The sequence below is a fragment of the Opisthorchis viverrini genome (genome assembly GCF_000715545.1).
Source record: "Opisthorchis viverrini unplaced genomic scaffold opera_v5_111, whole genome shotgun sequence".
Classification (NCBI taxonomy): Eukaryota; Metazoa; Platyhelminthes; class Trematoda; order Opisthorchiida; family Opisthorchiidae; genus Opisthorchis; species Opisthorchis viverrini.
In genome coordinates this window covers 698,157-711,695 of record NW_008751765.1, presented here as the reverse complement: position 1 = coordinate 711,695, position 13,539 = coordinate 698,157, and the positions used below count along the sequence as shown (strand labels likewise).

Below are 13,539 nucleotides of genomic sequence, written 5' to 3'. Positions count from 1 at the left end.
TATCTGCCCGAAAACAAATGTTCCAACACAAGGTGACAAGTGAGTTTACCTTGCACGTTAAAGAATACAATGGAAGCGATTTCTATGTCCTCCAACGACATCCTTCCTTTGCTCTCCCCAGAGTCAAAGTTTATCCGACGAAAGTGTAGGCTGTACCCGACCGAAATAAAGATCTCGGATATTCTCATCGATGGCCTTATTTGTTTCGATACGCATTATTGGCACACAGTTGCTGTGTGGAGATTTCGTCCAGTAGATGAGGCCATTATACGCTAAAAAGCTGAGTAGCACTGTACAGATGTTCCATCCTTATTGGGATTTACCAGCAGTACTCACCTCACGAAACTCCCCCGGCAAGGCTCGGGATGGCAAGACAGAGTCCTAATCATGACTATAACATCCTGAAGGTTCACTGTTCCACGCACTTGTTAGACGGGGGCGAGATGTTTCAGGTGATTAGAGCGTAAATTTACTGACCGGAAGATCCGTGGTTCGAACCCGACCTCTGCTTCTCGACTTCTCCTGTCTAGGCTTGGGCAACGTGGTAGTATCCCAGCCCTCGTGCTTCTCTCGGGTGGCATGGCAGTGCGGTGCCGAAAGGGTGCTACAGCTGAATGATTTCACTCGTTAGTATCTAGGAGAACAATGTCATCGATAGAATGTACCGAAATATATTAACACATGTATCAGGAATCATTTTATGTTGTCCCTTAGATCAGTGAATTCCTCCTGAACATTTCTTCACTAAAAATTCATGCAAGTGAACTGAAGATCAGTCAAACAAATCAAGTTTCGCTGGGCAATTTTGGAATATGTTCAGCGGTTTAGCTCTGACGCAACGATGACAGGGCCTGGCAACTGGTTTGGACATTGAAACTCATGCTTTCGCAAGCGTTTTGCCAAGTTTGAATGGTGAGACACAATGTTGTGGAGCAGAAACATCAGTAATGGAATCCCACAGCCTTTTTGTCGGCTTTCAATATGCCCTAGCAAACGATTTTGAAGGTCAAAGATCCTGGTGACACAAGCCAATTGTGGAGGTTAGGAAAACTGGGGACCTTTTCTGATCGGATTCCCAGTTGAAAAATTATATAAGTTGATTGTTGAGGGAGCTTTTTTTTACGAAGACAGTGGTGTACAACAAAGTTAGTGGTTGTGTCAATCGAGGCATGTTATCCTGCGCTTCATGGTTGGTCGAAACTTGTTTCGTCATGATTTTCCGTCGAAGAGCTGGGCGATTAAAGTACTTTTGGTGACCAACACAGTCCATCTAACGCCGACGGCTCCATAGGGTTTCTCGGTTTCTCGAAGTACGACCAGCTGATGGCAATAGAATAACTACTTGGCCATCATTATTATGCCAGGAGGATCAGGAAAAAGGGTCGTAAACACCAGGATCGGTAAAAACTACAAGGTTTTTCTTTCTTAAGCCAGGACGGCCTCAACTGTCGGGATTTTTCGGACCAAAATAGGTCAGATGAGCCAGACTGTGTTGCACAGATCACCTCGACGATTCGTAGATGGAAAAGGGGGAATTCTTTTGGGCTATGCGTTGCGTGTACCCTCAGTTGCTGCTGCCCTGATATCGTTCCGTTGACCATTGGCTCCATGATAGCTCACTAGCCAAGTCGCGCGCCTACTGACTGCAAGGTCCGTGGTTCGAACCCAACCTCTGCATCTCGACTTTTCCTGTCTAGGCCTGGGCGACCTCGTGGTGTCTCAGCCGTCGTTTTTCATTTGCGTGACATGACAGCTGCGCAGTGTCCGGCCACATTTGAACGTCTTTTGTACAGACTCCGGAGGTCATAAAGTCCCCAGCCGGTTCCCTTGACTTGACACGTTCCACTTGATCGCACAACTGATCAGGAACTGGGATTCGAACAGTGCAGTGTACAAACTACTAGCCGGGAGTTTGGGGGTTCAGGACTCCGTACTGGAGTTTCGTGAGATGCGTATTGCTGATGTGCCTCAATAGACATACAGTGCGATTCGGATTTCAAGCATAGACTAGGTTCATGTACAGAACGAAATCTCAGTAGAAACTTCCGAAATCCCCTCACGCCACCGACAGTATTTTAACCCCTTTACTGTCTGCCGTTGCAATGAAGAAAGCCCTTCGCCACGGAGACGTTTAATAGCAAACATCAACCAAACTGTTACAAACTGTTGGACAGGAAAGTAAACGTCACACATGAACCTTGTTTTTAAAAACTGAATATCCTCACGAGTCTTCTTGAACTTTCGTGGTTGTAATCATCGACTATCACGCAGTTGTAAACGAACGCTGCAAAGTGGTTCCACAAGTTCCGTAATAAACCCCACCTTCCATTAGACGCGAGGCGGAGTTACGAGAAAACCACGCACTACTCGCATGCCCCATCAGTAGTGTCTGCCGTACTCATGTCACTGGGAACCGTTTGGAGTCCTCTAAGATTACTGCCACGTGCTATGTTTTGAGTTGTTGTTCGGCAAGTATCAACAAACCAGGCTCTCCATTTAGTTTCATTGTTGGACTCGGCCGCGTCCTTCTTTCATGATGGCCCGCTTCAAATGGACTACTCGTGTTTCATTTGGCATGACGTAACACTGACGTAATACTCTTCGACAGCACGTGACGGGTTTCGCCCTTCTTCCATCCCACTAGGTAGGCTCAGTCCCGTAAAAGTCCGTCAGTCGTATGTTCTACTTGAGCCCCCCAAGTTGGACAGATTTCGGCAAACACTCTCGTTTGCATACGAATTCGTTTCTGCCGGAAGACTCAACTGAATGCGCTGCAGACCGTCTCCCCGCTTCAAATGGACTACTCGTGTTTCATTTGGCATGACGTAACACTGACGTAATACTCTTCGACAGCACGTGACGGGTTTCGCCCTTCTTCTATCCCACTAGGTAGGCTCAGTCCCGTAAAAGTCCGTCAGTCGTATGTTCTACTTGAGCCCCCCAAGTTGGACAGATTTCGGCAAACACTCTCGTTTGCATACGAATTCGTTTCTGCCGGAAGACTCAACTGAATGCGCTGCATACAGACCGTCTCTTGTTTCAACTGGTACGATTATATGAATATCGCGTTACATTAATGCATGGAACATACTACTCATAAGGTTATTGAAAACACTCGTCACCAGTCTTATTCTTCTCCTGGCTCATTCAGCAGGCCCGATCAATCTCATGTTCAGCTTGATCCCAAATTAGGTGCTATTAATTAACCGCTCTCATTCGCGTACTAAATTTGTCTTAGGGCGAGACTCGGTTAAATCCTTGCTTAGACTCCAGTTGGTGGAAGTCTTTAACCGGATATGCTGTACACAGACAGCCTCTGATGTCACAATATACGAGACTTCGAAGTATATCTTCTTGACGCGTCAACAGGGCTGACGCGTTTTCAACAATCTTATAAGTAGCATTCTATTTTAGTTCACAGTAAGTCAGAAGAACACGTAAGCACTGACATGGGTGTATTGTGTACAAGCGGCCAACCTGGTCCGCTTTCGTGGCGGGTCAGCAAACAACAGAGTCACATATCTAGCCCACCCACAACGCTCACGCGAGCCAATCGATCGGACACGCACCCAATCAGCACTCAAGTCACACGCCAGATCGATTGTGGAACGCCGAACGGACACGCAAACGCGCAAACTCTCTGACACACCGAAGTAGCTACTACACGTCCGTTCAAGGACAAATCAGGTTCATCATGACATCAGCAGCTCAACGTCTAATCCCCTCAATCAGAAAATGTTCAGATTACCCAACATCCCTATTGGAATCAGCCGATAAAATATGCGCGCATTCGATTTCTTACAGACCAATGTTAGATTTTTACACGAAAATGTACGCTAACAGGAAGACATCCGAAAAATTGAGATGGACCACAGATATAAGTAGTAGATATTCTGATCAATGCAATTAATCATCGAAGAGATGCTTTCTTTATGAACTGACCTCGGTCAAAAAGCGGGAAATGGTCATTCTATTGTCAAGGATCATATATTCGCCAAACGTCTGGCGTAACCATCGTTCATGAGCACGCTGCGAGACAGCGAAAAGGAGCAGGCAAATAACCACTTAAAACAAGTATATTTTGATGAAGGAAACTACTCACAAGGTTGCTGAAAACTCTTCGACAGCCCACTACTGGTTTTGCCCTTCCATTTCGCGCTCATCAGGTAGGCGCAGTCCCCGAGTTTCCGTCAACCTTATGTTCTGCTAGAACCCTAATTGGACCGCTTTCGAGAAATGCACTCATTTGCAAGTCAATTTGGTTTCCATGGGAGACTCAACCGAATCTTAGTAGCACATGAGGTTGACGGAAACACGAGGACTTCTTTCACCTGATGAGCCCGAAGAAGGGCGAAACCAGTGGTGGGCTGCCGAAGAGTTTTCAGCAACCTTGTGAGTAGTCTCCTTTATGAAAATATACTGCGATATTTCGAATATCGTGCCAACTGAATCATGAGGCGGCCTGTGTGCAGCACACTCAGTTGTAGAATATCATAAACGAGAGATTCAGTTGGGTCTCTCGTGAAAACCAAAGTGATTTGCAAATGAGTGTATATCTTTAAAACAAGTGTTCTCACCTATTTACAATGGCTGACCAATCTAATCAATGTGAGCATTCTTGACACCACCGTTAGTCTTGGTACTTCTAGATGATGCCCTGCAAGTTCATTCACCGAGGGTGATGTAAACGGGCCAAATGAAGCGACCCCTGAAAAGGAATCCCTCTGAAGAGGTTGCTCAAGTCATCAAACAAACTACTCACCAACGGCAGTCAGTGTACACCTGATCGACGATTAAATGAATGTGTTTTTAAACAAAAAAGCTTTCCACATCGCTACGGTCTTCAAAGACGCGTTTGCAGCCTGAAGCTTGATGGTTGTGGTCAGTCCAGCAACGTAACTTCTGACTAGATCCATAAATTCGGTAGGATAACTAACCTTAAAATGCCAAGGTCTCGACTAACCAAGACCAGTACAGTTGGCCTGGCCGCACATCGAGCTTCCACTGGGTCATCACCGACAGATATGTCGATAAGTCTGGGTCGAAATCATCAATTTTCCCAATATTTTAGTGAACTTTGACTTGTAATCAGTGCATTTGGAAAATTGAATTTGGCTTCATGAGGCACTGTGTCCAACATGTCTGACCTAAGGGACCTAAGGGATGTGAGTAAACATCACTCTGAGTAATGGATTTCAATAGATTGGACTCTAACGTCTTTCGAAGCCCGTAATGTGACAACAGCCTGTTGGCTACTGGCTATTGTTCATATGCTCGATAGGGAAACACATACTACTTATATTTGTCATGGCGTGCATAATCCAGGCTAGACAGGTCTAACCTAAAAATGAGCGTTGCACCATCAAAGTCCAGGATTGGATGAGGGTGGATATTCAACAGATGGGAAATAATACTGAGCGAATGAATCAATCCCAGCAATAAGGACCATTTCGATCGAGATTCGCTCCTCTGCGTGAAGTCAGTATGTGCCGAAAGTCGAGGAGCACTGTACAGTTGGTTTATCCTTCTTGGTCGCCATCATCAATGGGCGTTTCATGAACCCCCTTGTACTCGTAACCGCCTCGGAGGCAAAGCCTGTAGCCGATTAGCGGAATGACTGATTGCTTTAAATTCGAAATCCAAACTCGCTCTAGCAAATGGTTGGCTACAGCCGTTGTAGCTACCCAGTCACTCCTGTTCAGCTTACAGTCGCTCACTCGATCACGAGGCTTGTCTTTTTTTCATACTCACAAACCACGTCACATTAAGGTGACTCATCGGACATCGATTGGCTGTCTAGTGAGCGTAGCAACCACTCATGTGTTGACGCGCCCACGTACACGCAAACGGAACTACATATAGGGAAACCGAACACAATCAGCACACACAGGCTCGCCCGTGCGCAGGGAGCAGGAAGTCAACCTCTCCACAAGTCCACGGACAATTATGGAACACGTGTGGCAGTCGCACTGCGGAGAAAAACACATTCCCGCCGTCCGCACTTTCATCAAGGGACTCTCGCATACGATAAGTTCCCTTTTTGACTTGCTCCCATTTCGCATTGTATTTATTTTCACACGTGTTGCAACCCTCCACTGTCAACCATACTAAAAACCTTTATTAGCGCACACACCTGATTTGTAGTATGATCATCATCAGCAGTGAACTAATACCTACTAAGATTACATTAAAGCTGGGGACACTATGTGCACTAATACCGTCAGTTATCGTTTTCAACTGGATTCATTCTGGACCAGGTAGGCTATAAATCGAAGATAGTGCGGCACGTGATGGGACAACAGCGATTGCTTTGAGAGCTCAACTTTTATCGATCGGAATGACCACTCGAGTCACATCAGGAACTACAGTTCCTATGGCAAATTGTGTGACCTTCCAGCAATCCTGTGAAATGGTCTTCGAGGACAGGATATGAACCCCCTACTTTTGCAGTTAAAAATGAACTTTCTAAGGTAGGAATGGGAATGTAGTTTTCGTGATAGCAACCAATCAGAATCGTCTTGGAAGGAAAGGTGGAATTTTTGGCGCACGTACTTCGCCTGACAGCCTGACTTTTTCTAGCAACCAATCAGAATCGTCTTGGAAGGAAAGGTGGAATTTTTGGCGCACGTACTTCGCCTGACAGCCATTCTTGACTTTTTCCATTGTTGACAGTTGAGTGCGACTGTAGACAAAGCTATGCTACCCTATTGTTGAAATTCGGCCAGACCGCGGCGATCGTAAATCGAAACTTGTTGCCTCGACCGGTCAGATCCTTAGTTATATACCAAGACAACCTTGGTGAGCGCACTATAGGCGGTTAGGTTCGTTGCGGCGATACGATCATATAAATTGAAAGGGCTACGCATAATCAGACAATTTACTTGTCGTTTAACAGTAGTATATAACGTATCTGTAACAGGATAGAATCTCCAGATTCCTGAATGCAAGGCCAAGTATTAATTCGTCTGAATCGCCCCCTAAGGAAACCATACAACTCAAAAAACGACAAATCCAGATAGTTTCCATCGCGATCTCAAGTTGCAAGTAAATTCATCGAAAAGCCCAGAACCATGGTACACCTGATATATCCTTATTGGGAATCATCCGAAGAAACTCCAGTAGCGAACTTCCAGACCACGACCTTGTGGCTAGGCGTTTGAACGAGCACCTAATCAGCACTATGATTTGCTCGCGCGCTGCTGATGATCCACAGTAAAAAGGAAACAGTGATTCTCGGCTTTTCAAAATGGACGGGCTTCACTGTTGAAAATTACCGCCTATCTTCACGCTGTCATCACATTTTAAATCGCTTAGAGGAAGGATAATTTCACAAGATGAGTGAAACTTTCATCTGAGAAGTCGTCACTCGAGAAGCCAAACAACGTGACCAAGGGAACACGTGATGCGGTCCCCGTGACTGTTTCCTGTCCAAGTCTGATCTCACCACAGAGGAGACATCTGAACAGTACTTCTCAGCTTTCCAGTTTGGGTGAGTTTCGCTCATGGGATCGAATCCTAGTTGAAGCTTCCAATAGTGTGTGAAGTAACAGGATGACGAACCAATAGGAGGAAACTTGTGAGAGACTACCGATCACTTGGCTGACATAACTCGTCCTGCTAGCCACTGTTCCAAATGTGTTCCTGGCATGGGTGAGTTCCAATCAACCGTATATTAGTTAGCGGTAACAAGATATCCAGAGAGAAAAGAAAAGCACTCATGACAGCCCGCAAGACATCCAATGCAACGTTCGAATTGCACATTCAAAAACTGAAATTCTAGCATTCCAACACCTATATCTGTGATCTTTCCAGCAAACCAAAGGGTTTTTCCGAAATTTAGCGGTTTTTTTTAACAGTTCCAACTAAATGGAAGTGTGACAGATGTCATCAAAAATTTGGTAAGTAGTATATCTTCCGAATGAAGCAAGTTGAAATCGTGATTCAAACTGTCGGATCCCAGTATAGTCACCGAGAAAACTTTCCCGCGGGTTGAAACATTTGTGCTCCGCATAAATAGTACAGTGATGTGAGTTTCGATCCAGCCGGTTGTCGGCCATTTCGGGCAATCACGTGACTAGTGCTCACAGGACCTGGTGCCCACCAAGTCTTGAGGTTTTACATTCCGGGAAGCTAAAGGCTGGCCAAACAATCGTATCACAAATCCACTTGGCCAGCTGTACAGTGTCATCCGTTGATTTGTGATCTGAAGCTGTTGATCAAGGGGCTACATGTACCGTCCCACGACGGTCTCATCCGAGACGAAAGAGCTCATGTTGCCAAGGTCTTCGGTATTAGGCCACACCCTTTCTCCGAAGAATTCCTTAGAACTCTATTCGTTATACACTCTGAACAGTGAATTGTATTAGAAGAGCTTACTAGTGGGATATGAAGCAAACCATTCAATGACAACTTTACACTGTATACACTGACAAAGACGCAACTTGGTACAAAGACTGATGTGTTTAGGATAAGTTACCCTCTTCGTCCTTGGTCCAGGAGTTAGAATCTCCTACATGAGCGCTGCTGATGTTTTAGAACGTAAGAAACTTTCTGCATGGTCCATGTTGATCAGTCTACATTCAATTTGCTGAAAAAATAAAGAGGACTGTACGTTTGTTGAGGTCACGAGCAGGAAATATCTGATGAAGTTTCAGGAAGGCTTCAACTCGCAAATATCCATTGATGTGTCCTGATGAGACTGGTGGCCCAATCAGCACTGTGATTAACTCGCTCACCATTAGTCAGTAGTACAGTTCCACCTATTCTCTAATTATAAAAACCATATCACGTGGTCCAGTGGTCATGTGCTGACTGGCTTCTAGGAGGACAACTTTACTCAGTTTGACAAATGGTTCTCCCTCTGGTCTACTCATAGATTGATGACGTTGTGAGAAGGTTTCGCTCGAACAGTGATAAACTCTGGTTAAATTAGTAGGTAATCAGTAGTTTAGCTCAACCCTGGAAAGGAGGCAAAACGTTACCGTCCTTCTGTCGACCACTCTACATTACGTAGTCAAAAGATATTAATCCTCAAACTACACCATGCTTTCTATTCCTGACACCCGAAAGAAGCACGAGCGTTGAGATACTGCCAGATTTCCGGAGCTTAGACAAAAGCATTCGAGATACCTGACGTGGACTCGAACCACGGACCTTCCTCCCCTGCAAGTTCGCGCTTTAAACAATGAGCTATCTCGAGCTATCAATTTAAGTAATCCAGTGTTCACTGTCTTTCCGACATGTGACGACCCAGATTCAGCTCCCAGGTGAGGTATAAATTACAGTTTGTAAAGAATTCATGGGAAATACGGCCTTCGATTTTCTCAGAGCAGTGAATGCCCGTCTATTGAAAAACACTGGGTTTTACAGAAAAACGCTGGTGGTGATTTTTGCGCAAAATGACGCTCAATGGTGTAAAACAAATTAGGCTTCTCGGAGAAGAACGGATCCAACCCTAGTTGCACTTAGTTCGTCACTCAGTTTTCACAAACACCTGTGGTAAATTATCACCAACCAGAAGACAGATCTGTAAGAACTCAATTAACTCAATTTCCGCCCTATTACGAGACTACCTTGAGAAGCAGAAGCTTTTTGGAACGAAAGTAAATGATTCCTTGTATAGACGTACTACACTACTCACAAAGTTTGTGAAATATATTCGACAGCCCACGACCGGTTTCGCCCTTCCACGTTGGGTTCGTCAGGTAGGCGCAGTCCTCGATTTTCCGTCAAAATTATGTCCTACTTGAAACCAAATTTCACGAGGTTTGCAAACTGCCTTGGTTTTTCGAGAGACTCACTGGGAACCTAGCTGAGTCTCTCGCTTGTGATGTTTTTGGTCTCATTTAGAACATAAGATTTAGAGAAACTAGGGAATGAACCTACCTGATGAGTCCCAAGAAGAGCGAAACCGGTCGTGGCCTGTCGAAGAGTCTTCGGCACCCTTGTGAGTAGTATATTACGTCCATACATGTATCTTGAATATCATTCCAACGGAAGCAAGAGGCGTCTGAGTGCAGCACATTCAGTTGCTTACAAACATCATAAACGAGAGAAACTCAGCTGGGTTCCAGGTGAGTCTCTCTTAAAACCAAATTTCTTTACAAATGAGTGTACTTCGCTAAATGATTGCTTGCTAAGTAAAATTAACTGCTACTCCATGTGAGTGATCGATATTCACTAGTCACTTATCAGCCCGAATATCATGTAACTTACAAACTTATGCGACAAACAGCCGATCGATAACTTTGGTGTATCTGAACCTAGTTACCCCGAATTAGGCATTACATATCCACCATTTCGAGTTACAATAAACCCTGGGAACTTTGGAAAACAAAAACTGATACTTTGATAGCTACTCATTCTATTGGCTACCCACTCGAAAGCAACCCTCCGGTCTAGTGGAGACTAATGATTCTCTGAAGATGTTTCTTTAAATAGCCTATTGGAAAAGACCGGTCTTTTTTGACGGAGCGGGATAGTTGTGTGAATTGATGAATCTTATTTCGTTGGAGTAAGGGGTGGAACTTGCTAAAAGGGTGATGTCACGTATTAGCCTCGTTCCCAAAGACCCATTGTCCAAATTTGGAGTGATGCAGGACAGAATGTAATCGAGCAAGCACTTTACTTCAAACTAATTGACTAGGGTAGTCACTCAGCTGTTCTAGACTTTGTTTTCCTAACGATTTCACATGGTCCAGCCCGGTTTACATGCGTGTCACACCTGATTTCATTCTACAGCGATTACGTCGGTGCTTCTGCATTTGAAGCAGCGAACGGAATCAACGTCCGCATGCAGTAACGTGGAATCGGTTTTCCATAGCTTCACATGCTGACTCTCCAGAAAAAACGGTGTTGTATACCTCATAATAGATTTTTAAAAAAACAAGAATGCACCTAAGAACAGCTCACTTGATGTGAAACTATCCGCACATTTGTCAAGTTGGAATAAGGAAGACCGAGAATTTCTAAGGAACACTGCTCATAAGTTTGCTGAGTCCTCCTTGAAATCTGAGAACAGTTTGATTGAATCTGACCCTATGAACAGTGTATCTTCAGGCAAGCAGAGTGCGATAACTCGTACCAACTGAGTTATCTGGTGGCCACTGTGGACTACATTCAGTGGAGGAATATCATAAACCAGGTGAGATTCAGCTGAGTCTTGCGTTGACAACTTTTTGGGGGAGGAATGAATGTATTTTGCGAAGACGAGATCACGTGATGTGGTCTTCGTGACGGAAGGATGATTGGCCTACATGCGAGCTACTCACGCTGCTGCTCGGCCGCATTACGCGTTCAAACTACTGGCTGGGAAGTCGACAGCTCCTCACTGAAGTTTGGGACATATGCAGTACCGATGATTCCAATGAGAACTGAACAGCTGTAAAATGCTTCCTGGTTTTTTGGTGTAGATTTACCCATCGAAAGTTCTGAACACAGACCCCACTAGTAACCACCGAGTTGGATTTAATCTGAGCAATTACTTGCTGCCTTCCACACTCGGGGTGCAGACTAACTTGAATGTATCCTCTAAAACCGACCGTTAGAACCCGGACATCATGGTCGATTTAATCGAATTATCCTTACTTCTTCCTTCCTTTATTTCATTTAAATTATGCGTAGTACGTTTCCTTTCCGAAGGCATGGGTGTGTGGATGCGCACGTTCAGTCCCCATTGTGCACAAGCTTGACAGAGCAATCTTAGCAATATAGTGTGTGCGTTTGTAGAAGCTTACGTTCGCCTTTTGAGCGTCATTCACATGAATTGTTTCAAATGAGGCTTGAGCAGTCAGGCAAAAGTCAATTCTGTCCAAGATTCGTCAAACTTCATCTCGCGCACACGCATACACTCTGGAAATTACCAAGTGTCTGAGGTTGCGGGTGATTTGACCATGAGACAGTGAATCACAGCGACAATTACGTCCAACGTTTAACTGATATTTTCTCGAATTTTCCAACGGTTGAATACGGTCTACAATGTTTAATCAATGTTGTTTTCTTTTTGAAGAAGGAGGAAAACCATCTATACAGAGTGTTCCAGAAGAATGGATATCCAAGGAGTTTTATCAAGAGAAGCTTGAAGAAGAAGACATCTCAACAACAGCCACAGCAAGAACAAGCCACCAGACGGGTAGTCCTACCTTACATCAAGAATATATCAGAACTCGCACCCAGATTATTGGCGCAAAAAGGAATTTCGTGGCCCACAAACCGAGTGCTACTCTAAGGAAATTAATCTCTAGACCGAAGGACAACCGGGATAAAACCAAGAGGAACAATGTGATATACCAAATCGACTGCAACAAATTCTACGTTGGACAAACTGGGAGAAAATTATGTACACGAATAAAGGAACACAACGCGGCTGTCAGGAGGCATGACCCCCTGTCCTTGATATCTATACACGAGGACCAAGAAGGCCACAAATTCAATCTGGAAAACGCGAAAATTTTGGCATACGGAGACACGCGACACGGAAGAGAATTTCTGGAAGCATGGTACTCTACGGCAGGTTCAATCAACCGGTGCATCGAACTGGATCCAATTTACGCACCTCTACGTGCGAGAGATCAACATCGCAACCGAAACACTCAAGGAGGACCGAATAATGGATTAACAAACGAAGAAACAAGGAACTCCTCGGAATCAAATCAATAAAGGTCACAACGGAACTCGGAAGGACAAAGGTCAATCCAACACCGACCAGACTACGACGGCGAGGGATGCCAAATTCCAAGGTCACGTGGGCATCGGCGAATGAGGACACGGGATAAAAGAACAACCAATGGAACCGCCCGACAGAATAACTAATCGCGGTCAAAGGTCATCCCCGGCTACCAGCACGTATATCAACACACACGTAACACTACTGAACGCACAACCACTAACCCACCGCTACGCACAACTACGCACTGATGATGTCACCTCGATTGGTGATGAAACGTTTGCAACCAAATTGCCCAGCTCAGCGAACAAGCCAACGACCATCTACGCTACCTGAGCTCATTCTCCTCTCCTCTATAGAAAACTTTTTGTTCTCTGTTTGAAAGAACGTTGTTTTTCTCTTCACAAAACCCAGCTAATCAGGAGGTTGAACCTCGACTACCGACATTCTCCTCTATAGAAAACTTTTTGTTCTCTGTTTGAAAGAACGTTGTTTTTCTCTTCACAAAACCCAGCTAATCAGGAGGTAAAGTTGAACCTCGACATCGAGAACGAATCACCAATTGGAACGTCCGTAATTTCCAAGGCAGACTCATACTTGAGCTGTAGCGTGGGGAACACATCTTGGTCTGTGATTCGAATAGACTAGAGGCACTGATAGCATGCATGAATGGTCAATTGGTCGAGAATTCAACGATTCCATTGGTGCTGAAGGGACAGACCTTTAGAGTATGCTTTTGATCGAATTTCTTCCGAACTCAAGATCGATTTCTCACCAATCCTGAAAGGGAGTTAACCGCAATGCATGTGGGCACTTCCGTCCCCATCTACCAAAAGGTTTTGGTCTAATTTAAGCCCCGGCTGTGAGTGAACAAT

General features: G+C 44.8%; 2 protein-coding genes across 2 annotated transcripts in view; one reads left to right on the top strand and one right to left on the bottom strand.

Moving 5' to 3' along the window:
• Positions 1-13,539, bottom strand: part of T265_05665 (hypothetical protein) — a gene marked incomplete at both ends in the record, with an annotated part of 31,510 nt that overhangs the window by 13,789 nt on the left and 4,182 nt on the right. The window lies entirely within an intron of this gene.
• Positions 18-12,657, top strand: T265_05663 (hypothetical protein; the record flags this gene model as incomplete). The annotated part of the gene is made up of 2 exons (XM_009170728.1): positions 18-39; positions 12,008-12,657. The coding sequence occupies 2 exons, from the start codon at positions 18-20 to the stop codon at positions 12,655-12,657; spliced, it is 672 nt and encodes a 223-aa protein (XP_009168992.1).